At 41.2% G+C, this 21421-nt stretch overlaps 1 protein-coding gene across 1 annotated transcript in view; it reads right to left on the bottom strand.

Annotated features, from left to right (window-relative positions):
* Nucleotides 1-21421, bottom strand: part of JAZF1 (JAZF zinc finger 1) — a 196414-nt gene that overhangs the window by 77817 nt on the left and 97176 nt on the right. Inside the window, exon 2 of the mRNA XM_069860217.1 lies at nt 6750-6822. Within this exon, the coding sequence (XP_069716318.1) occupies nt 6750-6822 (73 nt within the window). The remainder of the gene's footprint in view (nt 1-6749; nt 6823-21421) is intronic.

The following is a 21421-nucleotide window of genomic DNA, read 5'->3' as shown; positions in this document are numbered from 1 at the left end:
AAATGCCAATCTGCTTTTTGATCTTTACTGCTGACATGAAATAAAAGAGCTGTACATTATATAAATCTTCAGTTTCGCTTAGCTTGAAACTGATAAAAAGAAAAAGAGAAAACAAAGCCAACTGCATAAATCCTTCCAAACCAAATGGCATTCCTCTTACCCTAACGAACATTAATTTCTGCACATCTTGTTTGAATTATCATCTGAAGTTTGTCTTGTTCCATCTCCAGAACAAGTCAAATACCAGAGCATAAAGCTATAGCTACACGAATGAAACCACATGATCTACATGGTCATTGCAAACCTAAAAATAAGCTTAGGCAGAAAAATACTATCTGGCAATTGACACGTTACTTTGATCCCTTTGTTTCTGTATTCTGTCACATATTCAATCCAGCAGCTACTGGAAACACTGGCACGCATTGTCAATGCAATGAGAATCAATAGTTTGAGGGGACTGCTGCACTTTCACAGAGCCATGGTAGTCAATTCAAATGAGACAGTATCATGTTATAGGAAGGAAAAGTTAAATTTTAAGAGAAAGGACAAGAACTGCGGCATTAGGCAATGTAAAATGCAGCAAGTCTGAACAGGTGGCACAGCAATAATTTATCATATTCACTGGCTTTTCTTGTGCAGAAAAACTGACTTGCAGCAGGACTCCCAAAACAGAAATGTCTTTCTTGCCTCTATGCTTTGGCTTCTGAATCATGACATGAGAATTAAGACAGTGTGTGCCATACGGAAAAAATGTCAGGGTGGCTTTCTTTTAGTTACTTTTTCTTAAAAAAAAAAAGCTGTTTCAATCAAGAAGTCAAATTAACTATTTTGAGATAAAAAATGAGGTTTTAAGGGATTTTATATACTTATTTGTAGCTTGCTTATTATGTAGCTTATTGTAGCTTAATCTATAATGTACCACCAATAATACACCTCCAAAGCTTAAATCTCAGGCCTGGATTAGAAAGACTACAAGTCTGATCTGGTCATCAGATGAATGATGCAGTGAATACTTATTCTAGATGAAGACACTCACTGCTTCAGAGTTGTTCCCATTTCCACATGCCTTCTGAAAAAGCATCTACTAAGAAAGCAAGCAAGGGTTACTTCTCTCCACACTCATAACTTTAAGTTTGACTCCAAATTGTGCCCCACCAGCCCTTCCAATGACGGTTCACAGACATCAAGAGCCAAAGAGGAGCAACGTCAATAGGAGAAATGATGCCCTATCCAAAGCCAGTTAACATTCTTACGATCCTAAGGGATCAGAAAGTAGGAAAATGAATCTTGGCCTTCCACACATTATTCAAACAATGTAAGGCTCGCACACTTGGGAAAAAGGAAGAAATAGGATTTGCACTGCTGCTGAGAAAATAGCTTTTTGGTAGCACCTCCAGATATTAGGTATAACCTCTGAGAAACTACAGTCTTTCATTAGCTTTTTAACTACTGCTGATAACTTACCCCAGGAAAACCTGTAATAGCAGGACCACAGGGAAAAGTGCAATGTGTTGCAAAAGCTGTGGATGCTGCTAAGTAGCTTTAACATAAATCGCTACACATACTGAAAGCATTTTGAACTGTTAAAACTAAATGCATATACAGAATCAGCTGTCAGAGGAAACCCAGTAAACACAGAGCAGTAGGTAATCCTAGTGATAAAGAACGGATATGAGTGGAGGTGGACAACAGCAAGTGAACCACTCATATAGAAAGGAGTAAGAAGCACTTCAAATTTCTATCCAGCGCTGAGCATAGTATCTTAAAAAAAACAACAACTTAAGGTCAAAGTAATAAAGGAGAAGTATCATGTGGGTTGGTTGTGCTGCTAAGAAACCACATAGATGTACTCCAAGAGCATTGCCTTCAAATCCAAAACATTACTCTTGTTGCTGCATTAGTAACACAGTGCATACTAAATATATCATCACCTAAAGACTTAACACTTCTTAAAGCAACTTGCAAATTAAATTATATTACTTAATTAAATTAAATTAAATCCTATGGCATTGGTTGTTAATTTTACCCCTGGAAAAAGTATGTAATAGCAGCAGAAAGAGTATCAGTGAGCTGGACGAGACACTGGAACAGTCTGCAGAACTTTACATGCAATTAATTCCTTTCACAAATGCATTTCCTTACAGAAATGATTCATTTACTTCTAGCGGTATTTAAAAAGGAAACAGCAGAGAAATTTGTTCTTGAGAGTCAATGACCATTGAGAGGAAGGAAAGGGAAATGGAGGGAGAAGCTTGAAGCCTACAGGAATTTATAGTGGTAACAGTGAGGCAAAATCTTGCCAATTAAAAATAAAATCTAGAAGGAGAAGCAAAAACATTAGGACTGGCTCAGAGATGTGCAAGAACAACCCTGGACTATGCACCTAAAAACACCATGCAGTTTTGATCACTGGTTTAACTTGTACTCCCAGTTGTGCACAAGAATTAATTTTATAGACAACAACAGCCTCGTTCAACAGACTGCTTACAGGCAACACTGAAAACGTTCACATCAGTGTGCTATAGTGCTTGCAGGACTGATCCTTAAAACCTATTTTACTGTATAACCTATCCTGTATGATCTTGATTATCAGTAGAAAGAACCTAAGACTAATGTAATTAAAAGTATTTTGGTAGCTTTTCAAAGATTTTAAGATTACAACAGTCTCTGCTTTCAACATTTCCTCAATTCAGCTACTATATGACTTGCAGTAGAAATAGTATTTAATTAGGGTATCTTAGTTCCAATTGTAGGTGCATTCTGGTTTTCTTTTTTACCCACTATGATGAAAAATTTTAATCAAAGCAATTTCTGTATCTAAGGAAAATGTATTTTACAGAAACTGTATTAAAGGCACATTTAATTGTTCTGCCTATGGCATATGCTCCCAATAATACAAGTTACTATAGCAAGTAAGGTGAAAAGAATTTACTCCAATAAATTATTGTTTTTCCTATTCCTTGTACTTACTATCTCGAAGCTGAAATACCTCCTTTAAACTTTAAAACTTAATTGTAAAGGATTTTTCATTCATTAAGTTTTGGAATCAAAGCTTTTTATTTTTAGCATTTTTAACACTTTTTTTTTTTTTTAGTGTTACCATTTTAGCCAGAGAAAGTACTTGTATGCCTGTGTTGTCTTCTCACTTGTGCCAATAATGCCAGGATATTTGTTTTGTTTTTAAAAAACTCACCTGTTTCTACAGGAGCTGCTTTCATCACTAACGGGTAACCAGCAGCATCCATATTAAGCAAACTCTAGAATATGAGCAGTCTCTCTCCATTAGACTGCACAAGCCTTGACAGTACGCTGCAACATCAGAGCTTCACATTACACGTTAATACAGCAAACTTGAGAACCATCACCACCAAAGTCCCAGACCAAGAGGCTCAGAGGCACAAACAGCACCATGTAGTTCCAATAAACATGAAGCAAAATCCATAGTCATGTTAACTAATTTAAAGCTAGAAATACTGCATCTAAGTAATAGCATAAGTAGTGTAAGTAGTATTAGTTATTGCTTTTAATTACTTCATTTCAATGCAAAACAAAATATGGGTGTCCTGACCTTTACATACAAAGGAAATACCTCTATGAAGTACCGGAGGATGCTGGCCTGGGTGCTCATTTGCAACTACTCGTGACAGATCATAGCCAGAACCCCATTCATGTACTGGCACCATTGAACCTCTTGCAGAAAATCCACTCCTGTATCTACAGGATGGAAGCAGATGAACTGCATCTGCTTTGGCAGTAGCATGCCTTGCTGACTCCAGTTTTGACTTCTAGGAAAGCAAACAGGAAGTGGGTAGGGAGCAGGGAGCAGTCATCAATACTGGGACTGTGTTAGGGCTACATTAAACTTCATCCAAGAAAAGGATTTGTAGCAATGCAGTCAGTGCCTGGTGCAAGTGTTTGATGTAGTGATAATAAACCATTATGACCTATAATTTATATTTTGTCCACCGGTTTTAAAAGGAACGTTATCTGTCTGCATGAGGATCACACACTATGGAAGCTGCATCTGTGTGTAGTTACTGAAGGCTGTAACGGCAGTAAATCTCCAACAGAGAAAGAGACGGAGCCTTATAGATTCAGACATCCACAGCCTGAAGGTTGTTTCAGAACTTAAGGGCACATACAATATTGCCACATTAATATGCCTGAGAAAATAAGCAGGGCTAGAAGGGAAATGGATACAGGAGTATATTTAAGGTTGGAAACAGACTCCTGTACCCTTCTCTCTCTGCTATCTGCTTTACTGATATTTTATCCCCCCCAGCTATCAAACCTGACAACCCAGATTTATGTTTTGTTTTGTTTTAGCTTATAATGGCCACCATACAACAGGGCAATTGACAGAGCATAAAGCACACGCCTTTAATCTTTCTACCACAACATATATTAAATGTACATCTCATCATACAATTTAGACAGGCCCTAAGAACTAGAAGTTCCTATTTTCCCAGGCTTCACGAGAGTGTATGGTCCACATTGAATATACAAACCTGCAGAGGAAGATTGTTTTAAGGTCTGGAACTCACAGCAGGAACCAAGCTAAGTTCAGTTCTACTTGGAAGCCATAAAAACATGGGTTTAAAAAAAGTGCAGCAGTATCTGGTGTTTGATATCTAACAGTATGCAACATGTTTATGACATGTATTAGGCTAGAAAATCTGAGTTCATAGCCCGGGACAACAAAGCAGAACCCAGCTCTGGCATATGTAGTGGGAAATAGAAAGGCATGTCTCGTCGTGTAATGGATATTGCTGCTCCCTCGAGAGCTTGAGCTGCACAGAGCAGGTGGTTCAATGAAAGACATCAGCGCTTTGGAAAAAATTAAAATACAATTAAAATAGCAATTAAATAGCAGCTGGTTTAAATAAGAGTCAATTCAGATTGGGTTTTACTATAAGAACAACTCAATTTAGTTCTGCAGAACTATTTATCAGAATTGAGAGAGTAAGGATGTCTGGACAAAATATGTAGTAAGTAACTAAAACTGTCTCGGTCACGCAAAACTAAGTTAAAATGGTACCAAAATCATAAAAGTATCGCAACTTTAAAAGTAGTCTGATTCCAAATCAGACAATCAAGTCCCACGGCACTTCCTGTGGTCTCAAAACAGCTTTTCCCTAATTTTCAAAATACCTTCCCTCTCCCTCACATTAAGAAGAATAACTACAGAAGCAACCAGAGAGAACGCCCAAGTATATAATGGAAAGAGGGAAACATACCAAGATACACAACAACACACCAAGCCTATGTATGGGGGAGAAAAAAAAGTACTATTTAGTAAAGGCGAACAACAGAAACAAGCGTTAAAAAGGGTCATGGTTAATTTCAAAATATGCTTTAAAGGGTAGGATTATCTCCAGGAAGAACAGGAGTTACTTGCCAAGTAGGAAATCATGTCAATGCCAGCTATTCTTAGTCATCATAGTCTCATGCAGTGGAGAAAATTGAGTCATTTTACCAAGTGAACACCATTTCTCACTTCCATACTTCAAAGTCTTCACCCCTGTCCTCCCCCATCACTCTTTCTCTACAGCAAATATTATACAAAGCCAAACGGTGGACTCGGTGTTAGAAAAAGTTGGCTGGGTTGGGACGTTTTTCCCTGATTTTTAACACGAAGTGGAATCAGAAACAAAAATTGTGTTATATGTGACCCATGAGACTTTGAATCAGCTCGGTTGATCCTGAACTAAATTCTGGGTTAATCTTCCAGGGCTGTGAGTTTCTATCTCATCCTCTAGACAGCAAAGATACAAAAGAAAACTAATGCCCCATGCATAAAAGCCAACAAACCCATACAAAGTATTTCCGGAGAACTGCATTTCCAAAATGCAGCTACCTGGAACTTTCAACCACAATAAACCTGATCAAAAACCCCAGTATAATGTAAAAGAAAGCAAAATAATCTCCCAAAAGCAGCATGTTAATTTTCTTAGAACAGGAAGAAGGGTTTTGTACGAGGAACTACACTTCCTGTACAGTGTTCATTTAGGATCAGGAGAGTATTTGGCAAGCATACTGAAAAAGGGGCACTGCAACTGCATAAAACCTTGCCATCCTTCCCTGTGATGGTGCTTAGGTGGGAGGGAAAATAAGGAGCAGCTCACAGGCTGCTCTTAACCATAACACACCCTGAGCCGTGAGCAACCGTTCCACTCCTCCATGCTGGAGTGTACTCTGAAGTTTCAGTCCTGCCATCAGTAAATAAACGAAAAGCCAAGGCTCTGTTATTTAGATAAATGCTTTAAAAATTGATTGTTTTTTTTTTTTTAAAAGTTTTAGGTTATATAGGGCTGGCAAGCAAGATTTTTAAAGATGCACACTGTGGTTAAAGAAATTCTGAAGTACTGTAAAAAATTCTCTTACATATTGGATTATTATCAGTTAAATCACTTTTGATTAAAAAAGAAATTTCTCCACTCACTTTTGTGGAGTACAAGAAAGCAGAAAATTAGGAAAAGGTAAATTATCTTGTTTTGCACAAGATTTATCTTAACAGGCTAAACCCTCAGCCTGTAAGTGTTTGAGCAGTGCACCCAAAGGGCTACTTGTGCCCTATATAGAAGTGATTAAAAATATAGTTACTTTTTAATTCAGCTACCTTTCCAGAGCAGGTCATGTTACATGAAACTAAACAGAAAGCATACATAAGCACACCAATTTGCCATATGCATATATACATATACTGAGCAAGCCAAGATCAGTTATACCTGAAAACCAGCTACACTTACCTGTTAATGTAACTCAAAGCGACATAGGTTGGTTGCTGAAGTTCTTGTTTCTCTAATACACGTGGGTCTGTATCTAGAATAAAAAAATACATACACCAAATTGAGTTTTCTATATTTACACTGAAACATATGGGACTGTGTACTGTGAAGTAACATAAGGGAAGACAAGAGATATAAAATAGCTCAATCCAGTTTACACATATAGAGTATGCTTAGCACAGCACAATCATTTGTTCATTCATTCATAAACACAGTATTGCATTACTTCACACAAGAATTTGAAACATCAACAGTGATGTAATTTCCAACTGTCACACAAGCTTTCACAATCCCCCTCATAAATATTAGTTTTCACTGCTTTCCATGATTTACAGTGTTAGAAGGATCAAACTTTCTTCTTTTTTAACGTAACTATTTCTAAATATGGTTGACACATTTTGAGATGTTCCAAGAGTGATTAGATCTCTTAAGCTGGGACTTGATACTTTCCTTCTGCATCTCTGAGTTTTGCTTTCTCCCTTCTCTACAGCTTATTTTCTGAAGCTCTCAATCAGAAAAGTCATACAAAAATGCACTTGAAACAAAATGCTTGCCAAGCAGAGCATTGCCCACCAAAAGCCCTGAAGTAAACACAGTCCAACTCCCTTGAGTGTTAACTTTCTCACTCAAATGAAAGAATATGTTTTCAATCACTGTTTTCATTGTCCTTTTCAGTTAAGTTTTGCTTTTATCTAACAAAGAAGTGGTCTTGGTTTAAATTTCTGAACCCAAAACTTAGGGAGCACACCCATAGTTTACATAGCTTTCTTATACAAAAAAATAGGATTATTTGGAGGTTTCAAATACAGCCTTGCCCTACATTGTAGAAATGCACCTTTAGGAGCTGAGCATAAACAGATTTCCAAAGTTACCAATGGAAAATGTGCATCATGCCTGTGCAGATTACTACATAGTCATTTAACAACATATTTTATCCATTACTTTAAAAGCAATTCTGGGTGCAACTTCTTCATTTTAACTATAAAGAATACAAATTGCTTTTACTAAATGGCTCCCCACAGCATTGCTGCTTTCCATCTTTTATTTCTGAAGATATGGGGGAAAAGAATGGGGGAAAAGAATGGGAGGGAAAGAATGGGGGAGAGGGACTCCAAGCAACCCCTTTATTTTGGATTGTTTGCTTCACCCTCAACTTTAAGCATTGTTAATTTTAAAAAGCTCATTATCTTAATAGCCATATTTGTTTGACCTGATCTTCTGGTGGTTTTTGTGGGTTTTGTTTTGCTTTTAAAGCATGTTACAACTATTTCAAAATCTATTTCTTGCTGCCCTGCCTTAAGGAAGATTTTCAGCTGAACTCAACAGGGACTGTGCTTGAGGTAGGTGCGTTTGTCACACCACTGCCTGAAGCAGATAATGTCTTCATTCAGGGAGCAGGGAATCCCCTGTCCCACTCCCTTCAAAGCTTAGACTGACCCTAACCTTTCTTCCTACATTTACTCCTGCCAAGCTCAGGCTTTGGGATTTGCTAACATGTCTTTATCGATATGTCCCTGAAGAGATAAATGCCTTTAAGAAAGTTCAGAGAAATGGGATTAAAGCACAAGTGCCAGTCCAACCAGAAACCCCAAGCCTGTTATCCATCTTGCTGGTGCCTGGGGAAATTCTGCAGTAATTACCAACACACCACGCTCCGCTCCATATTGAGCTAATCAAAGACAGCAAAGCATCAGCTATCTTCCGTGTCATCTTTATAATTCACTTCTCGGAGGAAGCTAGGTTCACGCAATACACAGAGACCTTTTACTTGCCTTAATTTCTATAAAACCCACAGTCATTTAGCAGGCTAAGCACACAACTCCTGTCATGGTGAGCTCCATTAGATTTACACCTCGGTAGTGCACAGCCTGCCACGAAACTGTCTTGATCCAGAATGTCTGCAGAGCATTAATCCCAGCCAGGACTATCTGCAAACTGCCTCAACCCAGGTTTAGGCATCTGTGGTTAAATGACTGCATCTTTGCTAATCCAGTTCTTAAACGGGATTAACCTCCATCTATAAACAACAGTTCCTGTGACTGAAGGAGACAAAATTTGGGCTGGTTTACATCAAGACTGTTGCACGTTATCTGTGGAAGAGGACAAGGGAAAGCTCTAATGAGGAGTCCACTACCCTTCCACTGCTTCTCAGTGGCTCAGCGTAACACCAGATGAAGATGAAAATGCACACACAAAACCCCAAAGCACTATAATTTTTGTAGAAGCACGTTATCAAAGCACAGAGAAATTTGCCTGCTGGCACCTGCACAAAGCCGAGTCCCATCTCTCAGTAGGTGCCACCCAACACGTGCGAGGAATGCACTGTGCACAGTCTCTGTTCAGTATATCTGTCTATTCCCCCTCACATATCAAACTTCACATGTATTTCAAGCTGATTGTATTGCATATCCCAACTCCAACAAAAATTAATCCAGGAGGTGGTCACAAAAATCTTTCATGAATTTAGCACTCAAAATACTTGACATACTTTATTCGTCTTGCAACCAGCTGCTGGGTTGCCGGTCATGAGAACGCCGTATTCACTTCTGCACTGTAGCAGGGACTATACATAACACTGCTGGGTATCATTTCTCTTCCCCAGCTGTAATAACAGAAAATAAAAGGAAACTTGCAATGGGGCCACTGCATGGCACTTAGAATAATAGCAGAGACCAGACCAGATGTGCCACGGGTGCCAGCAGCCACAGAGCCTTGGCATAGCCCTTCCCCAGGTGGAAGGGCATGAGGGCTGCACCACCCACAGCATCCACCTGAAACCTGGAGCACTTGTCCTGCCTCTCTTCTGCCCTGGCTGTCATGCTACCCACTCCTCTCCTTCAAAATGTCCCAGCATATGAACAAGATAAAAATCACATGGAGATGTCTATAAGCACTTGTTCACTCTTGTACCACAGGACTGAACATACATTAACAGCTACTTCCCCATACTGCCCTCTTCCCTGCAGCTTCTGACTGCTCCTCTTATCGTATCTTCAAGTTTAGACAGTCTTAACAGTCTTGACTTTCTCTCTTGATCTTCATTAGCAGTTTTGAGCACTAGGTGAATATACATTATTGTTAATAACTACAAAAAGGCCACAACCATCCCAGACTTCCTTAAAAAAGGGGGTGGAGGGGATAATTACCTTTTTTAAAACAACCAACCACCACAAAAACATAGCAAACACAGCTACAGCGAGATTAGGTGGCAGTATTCCCTGACACTGAAGCTTCAAGCCTGGTCTATCAGTGCTCTGCTTCTCTCACACCTAAGCACATTCATACAGGCACAAGCACTGCTTTCTACCATCACACATACTACCCAAAGCCACAGTCTCCGACGTTACCCCACTAACCAGGATGTTATGCATCAGCCAACAATCCCAGCTACCTAACCTGGGGATGAGGAGCAGGGGAGGCAAAAATCAACTGTTGTCAGTCTCACAAAATGGCCATGTACAATGTGAAATGTTTAGTCAATGTTTCTTCCAAGTCAGGCAAAGGTAGACTAAATAGTTTCCAAACAGACACCTATAATGGATTAAACAACAACAGATGACAAATATTTTTCTTGAAAAGTATTTAAGTGGTAACACCTAGAACCGATTTGAGCTCCTTTCTGTATAAGACAAATATCCAGACAGCATACACACAAAAACAGCCACAGATTTTGATGCGACTGGCTGATTTGTATCATTTTAATAAGTTGCCTTTGCTTCTTGAATTAACATATGCTGTCAAAGATTCGCTGCTTCATTAGTTTCGCTGTGACACCTTAAATCTGGTAGAACAAATTGCCACCCACTGTATTTTAGCCTCCTTCATTACTTGTCTCCTCTCATAAGCATTATGTTGCACCAATTTCATTCCGCAACAGGCAGAAGACAAGCACTACCTACTTTCTGTAATGCTGTGGAGGTTCTTTTGGCTACGTCTCTTTAGTTTTCTATGGTGTTAGATTTGGAAACCCTATGTTTTTTTTCTCTATCTCTTTAATGAAATGTTATTAAAATAAAACTTCGATTTCACATGAACTATCCCTGCGTTTTGTCCTGGGTCCCACCACCTCACTATTAAAAGACTGAAGGATGTGTGCTAACACCCACAAGAGTGTATTATTCACAACTGATCATTTATAGGACTAGACACCTTCAATTTCTCACATCCACAACCTGTTTCATACTGGGCAAGCAGACAAAGTAGCATGAGTCTGTAATTAAGGCTAAGACCATAAACTGCACTGCACCATCTTTGAACTGCTCAGATTAAACCAGGCATTTTCTGCTGAGTTTCTAACAAAATTAATCACTGACCACTGAACCAAGCTGCAATTACTAAATCACCTCGCTCTGCGCAGAAATAACTTGCAGCTAGAGAACAATGCAAAATCCTAACCTGGTGAAGTATTTTAAAGAGAGCAAGTAATAAAAAAACCATATCCATCTGGTGCATGTTCAGTCTTCATCAATTATATAATTTTGGTCTACATGAGTATTTCTGCGCCAAAACACAAGCTACATCTTCATTATTATATAATGGAGCAATAAATTTTGTCCTATGAGATACAAGAAAGTTATCATAAACAACTTCATGTGAGAATTTCACTTTCGTAAGGTCCTTGCATTTAAATCACTGTGAAAAATCACTTTTCACCTTATAAAGGGCACACAGAAAAGTGCTAACAAATTTCAGTGGCATTATTTTATAACCGCAAGCTTTCTTACACTGACTAGGAAAGGTCACTGCCACTAGCAAAGTGGTAAAGATAGTCTGAGGAGAAAAAATAACGACTTAAAGGAAGTAAAATTTAAACTACTCTTCAACATCTTGAACATGAAGTGTGCAGTGCAGCTTTTACCCCACTGTGCCACCACTTAAGAGGCAGAAGTTGAGGTTCAGACTGACAGGAGTCCAGGTAGCTAAAGCACGACATCTGAACCCCTGTTCACATACAAATGAAGTGACTAGATTGTCAATATTTTTTGGTACCTGTAACCCTCCAACAGATTTCACTACAACGAGGAGAGGGAGGCACCTCTCCATATCTTAAAAAGACAGGCTTAATAAACATGTCTTCTATCAGCCATGCCACTACTTAATCCCAATGGTTGCCACAAAACCAGAAAGACAAAAATCCCCTTGATAACCCAAGGTTGTTATTTTTGTTTCTGTTTAATCTCAAAAAGAGTAAGAAAACGTCTCAAATGTTATGAAAATAATGGCCCTGTGAAGGATTTTAAATGCAATAAAACTCCTATTTGCAAGGACCAAGGACTCACAGTATGACTGAACTTCCAAGTCACTCAGAGATGCTTATGGTACTCTCACCTTTTTGTGCAGGATCCCACTGAGGTGAATGACCAACACAGAGGTCCCCCAGACTCACAACCAGCTTTGCTGGAACATCCGCACACACGTTCCGCTCGCCCACTACCAGGTTTTCAGAGTGCCTGTCTTGTATTTCACTTGGCCTTGAAACTGGCTGATATAAGTCAGCTCAGCTAGTTAATTAAAACCTACACTTCCTTTGAAACTAGCTCCCTTCACTAATGATGCCAAGGCAAACATTTCTGTTGGCTTCCTCAAAAGTCTGCAATTGTTCTTACATGGATGTAGCTTAAAAAAGCCAGAAACAGATAAATTCAATGTTACTGGAAACTGTTCCCCATCCAAAACCTCCACTACAAGGAAGCCATTATGAATTTCACAGTTTCAATTCCAAAAGCAGTGTTAGTCAGGCCTTCGTGTGAATTCAAAGAGTAAGATCACAGACAACTATGACTTTACAGATATTAACATGGTTCCCTAATTATATCTTTAATAAAAAAAAAAAATTCTCCTCATCTCCAAAAAAGGAGAGGATACTCCACACTTCAAAGACAGAACATCAGAGAATAAATACAAAGATTCCGCAGGAGTTTTAAACCTACCTGACCTCAAGAACACCTTTAATCTTCATGCACAACTTTAAGATCAAGGTGTTAAATGTCACAGAGATGGACTTATCAAGATGTGTGAAATAGAATAAATACCAAACTCTTCCACATTTCCAGACTATCCTCCCATTAAATAGATGACTAAGAAAGCTACATTCAGGCAAGTTCAAACAAGAGAACACTGTATTTATTTCATCTTTCACAGTTCCAGTGAACACTAAGAGGCCTCAGGATATTTTTTTAGTCCAAAATTCTCCCTGTTTGGTCTATAGTAGGGTTGCAAAAATGTCTCGCTTAGCTGTAAATTGTTTATTTCCCCCCCTCTAATTGCTTGTAAGTAATTGAAGCTGTGGAAAAAAAACCAAAACCAAACAACCCTGAAAGCCATAGGCCGCAGAAATATTACAAGAAGGTCAAGGTCATGAAAATGCAGTATTTTAGCCTGCTGGGAGACAGCTCTATCAGGCTGACAGCACTCTACTGGCACTCTGCTGCTGCTCAAACCCGGCCTTTCTACTTTCCAGTCAGCACCTGACTGATTGCAATCGCCGCATCACCGCAGAAGGATAACGGAGCCCAAAACCAGGGTAAAGCATCATCAGTCACAGTCCAAAGTTTAAACTATTGTGGACTTCTCCTAAAGCCTGCAAGCACAACACAGTTAGCACCAATCTTAACAACTGCAAATTACATATTCTGCGCGTAGGCAAGTGGTCAGCAAGAAAGAAATACCAAACAGAAGGTTTATTTAAATGAAGGCTGCCTCAGGAAAAACAGCCAACAAGTATATATTGGGAACGCACACACAGGCAGGTGGAAGTCACAGTAAGCAGCATCTGCTGCCCTGACATCACATTTTAGCACACATTAGCCTCTTCACACAGGTGCCCCTCACAAGCAAGCAATGTGGTCTTTATGGAAGTTCCTGAAGAAAACAGGAATTTGCAAAACCTGCTACTTCATTGGAAATGCATCCTGATCCCAGGAACACCGCTCATTTTAACTTTACTGAGTGTCAGGACTGCAGATCCTGTAAAAAGCAGTCAGAGAACACAACTGCAAGAAGGACTGTATAACAAAAGGGGGTCACGGAAATTAAAAAGTGACTGGCCGAAAATTAAAGCACAAAACCCTCCAAGAATACCACAACCAACAGCATCCATTCTCTGCTGCAGACCAGCATATGTGGAACTATTTTGTAACACAAACTCTGTGAGACACAAGACCTAAGAGCTTTGTTGTATCAGAAAATGGTATCTTGCTGGGTGATAAAGTATTTCAGAAAACTTGCACAGAAAACAAATCTGTGTCTTGGTCTTACAGCAAACAGCAGAGTGGAGCACTTTTTAATGTAATAGTATTACCGAGCAATTCAGTTTCATCCTTGCAAGCTGCCACCATTTAATTCAGATTGTGAATACTTAAAAGTAATGGCCATGCCTTACCTCCCATTGCCAAGCCAAAATGGGTTTTGATTACAGCTTCACATGTACTAATTCAATACACAATTGCAGATTAAAACAGTAGGTCAGCAACACAAGGTTTTCAGTTTTTAATTTAAAAATCAAATAGCCAAGTAAACATAAACACAAGGATCTGCAAATCTTCTGAAAAACAGATTTCATTTAAAAAAAAAAAGTTACATAATCATAGGTAAGAAAAAGATTTCAGACATAGACAACAAAAAAGAAAGAAAGCTTGCAGTCCAATCATGGATCCTAAATCTTTAAAATGTTCTAATTTGTGCAATTAAATTAATTATTGCACACTAGTCAGTGACCACAGCACTCCTCAGTTGCTGAAAGCAACCTTTGGATCTGTCATGCTGTCTTCAAATAGGCAATTAAAGTGAAAAATGAGAGTGCGTGTAACTTTCCAGTGCCACATATTATATATAAATAACACAACACACAAATAAGAACAGAACATAAGTTCTTAACACAAACACTTGATCAACTCAGCCATGCCTTCATCTGTTTATTTGAAAATAAATTACTTTGCTGCACTTGTGGTCCTTACTACAGTTAATCTGCTGCCTCAAGAAGAATTTTCCCTTGCCAGAAATGAAAAAAACTTTCCATTCCTCTGTCTCCAAAATAATTTGCATTAACTGAGGTTGGTTAGTATCAAACATGCTTGTATAACGAGGAGGCAGTGGACACATCTTCAGTGTGACAATCTGGTTGAGCAGGACTTGTCAGAGGCTTCACAACAATTTACAGTACTGCAAACCAAGTGTATTATTTAAAAGACAAAAAAAAAAAGATTGTATACTGTAAGTGTTCTCAGTGTTTCAGTGGGAAGCTTGAGGGCCCCATGCAGCCTGTGAGTAACATCACAGCTTACAACATCCCATCCTTACAAGATGTGCGACTTCTCTACATACCACCCTGGATCCAACCTTCCTATCTCTGGCTGGGGAACACAACTAGCATCCCTTCTCAGCACAGAAATTAAAGCTGTGGCCCTTCCTGCTCCAAGCAGAGGCTGGTCTGGTTAGAAATATTGCCTGGTCCAGCCGAGCCTCCTCAGACCTCTGGCACAGCTAAACAACAGGCTGCCACCTACGGCTGCTTCAGCCTCTGGCAGAAGGTATGGCACCTGATCAACTAGTTTTTAAGCCATTTCCCATGCATTCCCTCCTCCAAAAACCCAACTAAAACTCCAGTAGCAACTACAGAGCAGGGAGCTGTGTAGGAGGCTATAACTGTAATTCATTAAGAGGATATTACTGTGTGCAGACATCCTCATAATATTCCCGGTAGCTCACCTCTCAGAATATAAAAAATAATGCTGTAAATCAGATAGTTAATTTCTATTCAAACGGAACATAATTGCTACTAACTAGCTGCAGAGCTACAAATGTCAAAAAGGCATCTGGTGATCTTTCAGATGTAGCGAACTGCAAGGATATTTCATGTGCCCTGATGCTTTTCCACTTATCATGTTAATTGTTTTTTATTTGAAACATACAATTATTGTTGCAACCGAATGCAATAACTAATGGTTACTTTCAATGGGTAAAATATTCATTAATCAAATCAACAGGAGACCAGCAAAGTGCTGGAAAGGTCCCTCAGAGGAAGAAAAAAAAACCACCCTGCTGCTACTTTATTTTATCTTACTTTTAAAATTCTGAGATGTATTCAATTTTTAAGCAGTTGAAATGTTAACATCTTGCTTGCAACTCCTAAGTGCAAATATACTTAATGAAGCTTGAAATAGAGAAAAATTAGAATGCCATTTTCCCAACATTTAATTCAAGTCAAATAATCTCATGAGGTGCCACTGGAGAGCATTAAAATAAAAGGTCCATTTGCACTTAACAGTCAAGCACACAGGACATAACATATATCACTAGTAATCTCTAAAATGATCCCATTTCAATAACAAAATGAGTACTTTTATTCCTCACCACACAATGATGTTTTTTTGTCTGAGAGCTTTAAAAACTCATATACTGCAGGAAGGCACACACTTTTAATTCACCCAAGTTGGGGAAGGTCCCCAAAATTCATTAGAAGAAGTCCAAAATTTAGGGGTATTATTCTATACTGAAGCAATGATAAAACCACACTTGTGACATGCAGCACTGCCCCCAGACACACACCCCAGCACTTTTTCACCACTTCTGTAGGCACTGACTACACCGAGTACCCTCTGCATGAGTGGTAACACCTCAGCTATGCTGGCAGAGCCCTCTAATCAGGACACAGCAAAAGCACATCAAAAGGACTTCTTTTGTTGACATAGTGGTGTTGCCCCCCCAGTAGACACACAAGGCCAATAAAAAACATTGCCTGCATAGCTGTGACTCCCCTGGAAGCGAGCTGGCAGAGGGATGCCTGTCCAAGAAAGCTTTTTTCAGTACCTGTGCTGAAAGACTGGAGAGAAAGAAGAAAAAGGGCTGGAGGGTGCTTTCCAACACAGACCCAGACTTGCATGCAGGTTTTCTAGGTGTTCTGTCAAAAACCTGTTTCCAAAATTCACACATTTCTCCACTGTCTAAGGTCATACACATTATTACCAGGATATTTGGAAGCTGGCAAGAGAAGAAAAATGAGGAACATTCATCTTGCATTCAGCATTTTGCCAAAATTACAAAGAAATAGTTTTTGGAGTTGGCAACAGATTGATTGAGGGTTGACTTCAGTGGGTTTCTACGAGAACCCAGGCTTGGCCTGGGTGAATCCATTGGGAGGTCCGGCCTTTTTTGGGGCAAAACCTGGTAACCAGTAGCAGAAGAGCAATCTTTACAGAAACCACAAGTCTGTGCTTTTTCAAATCAAGCATGTGAGGTGAGTACATGCTTAAATCCATATTCTAGGATAAACAGTTTTGCATAAAGCAAGCAGTTATTTCAAAACAGCTAGTTTTCCTATTAAAAAACCTGAAAATTTATAGGTTTGCGTTTTGCCTTTTTATTATTATTACTCAAATACTCAAACCCTTGTTCTCATCTAGTTTTAATAATGAAAACCCAGCTAAACATTCCAAAATAAACAAAACGTAGTATTACTTTAAATAAAAGTTCAAAATATATATCTTGACAGTTCTGATGCTTGAGGGTTTTATTTCCCAAAGTAGTAATGATCTCCAGGAGTTAAAATAATATGATTATATCCCAACTCCATGGCCAGCTAAACCACAACTGAACTGCAGTGGCACATATTTCATCTGCAATGTCAGAAGATCTTCGTTTCAGACTATCAACATAGCACTAAATTTTCAAGTGTCACTGAAAACAGGCCACTTCTAATTTGGGCTGGAAACACTAAAATGAACCACTATAGGCAGCACAGCTAGTATTTCACAAGTCAAACCTCTTCATCTTTACCGGGAATCAAAAAGGAAAGCTTTTTACACTAAGTTATTTACTGTGACTTCGCTTCTCTGCAAACACTGGTGGTAGTATTCTTTGATTTATTTTTAAGGTGGGTTGTATTAGAAAGAAACAATAGGTATTTTTCCCGTGACTCACTAACATTGTTATAAGAAGCTTATCTTCTGGGCTACAGTCTTGTAAGAGACAAAACTGGATTCCTCATCTCTACTTCCTGCTGACAGGAATAGGGAGAGCACAAAACTAAGCAATTTTTTGCAAGGAAGAAATGGCATCTTTACTTTGTGTTACCCTCCACAGAAGCTGGCAACCATGCCCTGCGAAGCCAGAGGCTGGTGGAGCAAGGATGGGAACTAGCTGCGTAAGAATGCCAGGTGCTCAGAAAAACTATTTCCTGGTATGTCTTTTCCAAAATTCTTTTGGACATACTGTCCCTTACACAATTTTGTTTTATTTCACTGGAAATAATGTTACCACCAATGTGCCTTATCCAAGACTATGTGCAACCTGACATTTGTCACCAGTGCTACACATGAAACATCTAGCAACAAGAAACACACACGTACGCATACCATGTATCAGTACATTTCATGCAGGGAGCCAGGGGTGTGGGGACGTCCCTCCCTCTAAGAAGAAGACATCATCACTGAAACTAGCCCAGAAATTTGAAACTAATACTGTGAGATGAAAAATCTATGTCTCTGCAAACAAATTGACAATGAACCTAAACAAAAATAGTTATCCCAAACAGCACCTTTTAAAAGCCTAACATTCAATCGTTGGGATAACAAGGACTAGTATGGAAGAAATTTTTAAAGTGCTGTTAACCATCCACCTTGAGCAACAATACTACTTTGTTTGCCCTTAATTTCTAACAGTGGAGTAGATCCTCGATGCTTTTGTGCCTATGTTATCTGTTCTTGGAAGAGAATTTCAAATGATCTTCTCTTGAGAACTTGTAAGGTGAAATAGATGATTTCACAAACTAAAGGTACCACTTCAGTTCCAGTATCTCCAGTGACTGGAAGCCAAGTGTGGTAACTGCTTTGGTGCCCTCCACTGAATGACATCTGGCTACCTCAGTCCAGCTCCCAGAAAACAAGAGTTTGCAGAACAGAAGCCTGAAAGACCTGGGTCTGTTTAGCCTGGAGGTGAGAAGACAGCCTGGAGATGAGAAGACTGAGAAGACATCTTACCAATGCTTATAAATACCTCAAGGATGGGTGTCAAGAAGATGGAGCCGGACTTTTCAGTGGCGTCCTGTGACAGGACAGGGGGCAACAGGCAAAAACTGAAACATACAAAGTTCCACCTGAACTTGAGGAAAGCCTTTGTTACTTTTGAGGGTGACAGAGCACTGGAACATGATGCCCAGGGAGATTGTGTAGTCTCCCTCTCTGGAGATACTCAAAGTCCACCTGGATGTGTTCCTGTGCAACCTGGTGTAGGTGAACTTGCTTTAGCTGGGGGGGGTGGTGGTGGTGGGAGTGGACCACATGATCCCCAGAGGTCTTTTCCAACCCTGACCATTCTGTGATTCTTTGAAGACTTGCAGCATTATAGTAACCAGGCCCTGTCCCTTACAGTCTTGCCACAATGGTCTGAACTGACAGAACACAAAGATAAAGCCAAGGTTTTACCCTCACCCAACCACTTGTGAACTGAGGCTTGTGGAGGGATGAGACATCTATACTGGGGCATGCTGTGCCAGTATTCTTGGTCAGAAAACTTGCAAGTCTTCAGCACGGTTAAATGGCTTTTCTCCTCATCATTAAGGCCAGTGCTTGTTCCCACACCCTGACCCATCCTGGCACCTCATCCACAGGGGCAGAAGCAGGAAGGGGGAGAACTGTAACTCAACAAGGAGAAAGTCTCTTTTAATTCTTAACTCCACCAACGAAGGAGGGAAAACACCCTTCTCTCCACAATGGGCAGCAGCAGCCACTCCTTCACACGGAGACACAAGACGAGGAAAAGCCATGTGTGAGTTCTCAGTAGGAGATTAAAGAATCACAGAATGGTTTGGGCTGGAAGGGACCTTAAAGATTATCCAGTTCCACCTCCCCTGCCATGGGCTGGGACACCTCCCACCAGCTCAGGCTGCTCAAAGCCCCATCCAACCAGGCCTTGAACACCTCCAGGGATGGGGCAGCCACAGCTTCCCTGGGAACCTGTGCCAGGGCCTCACCTCCTTCACTGCGAAGAATTTCTTCCTCACGTCTAATCTAAATCTTCCTCGTACAATTTCAAGCCATCCCCCTTGTCCTATCACTACAAGCCCCTGTAAACAAGTCCCTCCCCAGCGTTCCTGTAGCCCCTTCATGTACTGGAAGGCCGCTCTAAGGTCTCCCCGGAGCCTTCTCTTCCCCAGGCTGCACAACCCCCACTCTCTCAGCCCGTCCTCAGAGCAGAGGCGCTCCAAGCCCTCTGACCGCCCCTGCATCCCCCGCTCTGAACCCTCCCACGGGAGGAACGAGCTCCCCGCGCGGCTGCGGGTCGCCGGCGGCGGGAACGGGACCCGCCGCGCCCCCTCGTGGCGGCGCCCGCTCCCCGGCGGCTCCGCCTCCCGCCGGAGGGCGCTCCCCGGGGCGGGGGGGCAGGGAGCCGCCGCCAACACAACAGCGGCCAGGCGGCCGAACGGGACCCAGCGGCGTCCGGGGGGGCAACAGGGCAAACACCTGCCTGGCTTCTATCAGAGCAGCGTGCCCAGCGCGCCCAGGGAGGCGATTCCGCCCCTGTGCTCAGGGCTGCGGAGGCTGCACCTCCAATAATGTGCGCAGGTTTGAGCCCCTCACTACAAGAAAGACATTGAGGTGCTGGAGCGTGTCCAGCGACGAAGCTGGTGAACAAGTCTTACAAGGAGCGGCTGAGGGAACTGGGGTTTAGCCTTGAGAAGAGGAGGCTGAGGAGAGACCCTGTCACTCTCTAGACCTTTGGGAAGAGTGGCCAGAGAGCTGCAGGGAGAAGGATCTGGGCGTGTTGGTTGACAGCGACTGAACATGAGCCAGCAGTGGCCCAGGGGGCCAAGAAGGCCAATGGCATCTTGGCTTGGATCAGAAACGGCGTGACCAGCAGGTCCAGGGAGGTTCTTCTCCCTCTGTACTCAGCACTGGTGAGACCGCTCCTCGAATCCTGTGTTCAGTTCTGGGCCCCTCCCCACAAGAAGGATGTTGAGGCTCTGCAGCGAGTCCAGAGAAGAGCAACGAAGCTGGTGAGGGGGCTGGAGAACAGGCCTTATGAGGAGCGGCTGAGAGAGCTGGGGGTGTTTAGCCTGGAGAAGAGGAGGCTGAGGGGAGACCTCATTGCTCTCTACAACTACCTGAAAGGAGATTGCAGAGAGGAGGGTGCTGGCCTCTTCTCCCAGGTGACAGGGGACAGGACAAGAGGGAATGGCCTCAAGCTCTTCCAGGGGAGGTTCAATCTGGACATCAGGGAAAAAAAAAATCACAGAAAGGGTCATTAGGCACTGGAACAGGCTGCCCAGGGAGGTGGTTGAGTCACCATCCCCAGAGGTATTTAAAAGATGGGTGGATGAGGTGCGGAGGGGTATGGTTTAGTGATTGATGGGAATGGTTGGATGATCCTGGAGGTCTTTTCCAACCTAGTGATTCTGTGATCTACCTGAAAGGAGGTCGTAGCAAGGCAGGTATTGGTGTCTTCTCCCAGGAAGCGAGTGATAGGATGACAGGGAATGGCCTAAAGTTGCTCCAGGGGAGGTTTAGATTGGATATCAGGAGAAATTTTTTTACCAAAAGATGGTGAAGCATTGGAACAGGCTGCACAGGGAAGTGGTGGAGTCTCCATCCCTGGAGGTGTTGAAAAAGTGTGTAGATGTGGAACTTCGGCACATGGTT

Source organism: Phaenicophaeus curvirostris, chromosome 6 (assembly GCF_032191515.1).
Source record: "Phaenicophaeus curvirostris isolate KB17595 chromosome 6, BPBGC_Pcur_1.0, whole genome shotgun sequence".
Lineage (NCBI taxonomy): Eukaryota > Metazoa > Chordata > Aves > Cuculiformes > Cuculidae > Phaenicophaeus > Phaenicophaeus curvirostris.
The sequence above is the reverse complement of the archived record's forward strand: the minus strand, read 5'-3'. Positions and strand labels throughout refer to the sequence as shown.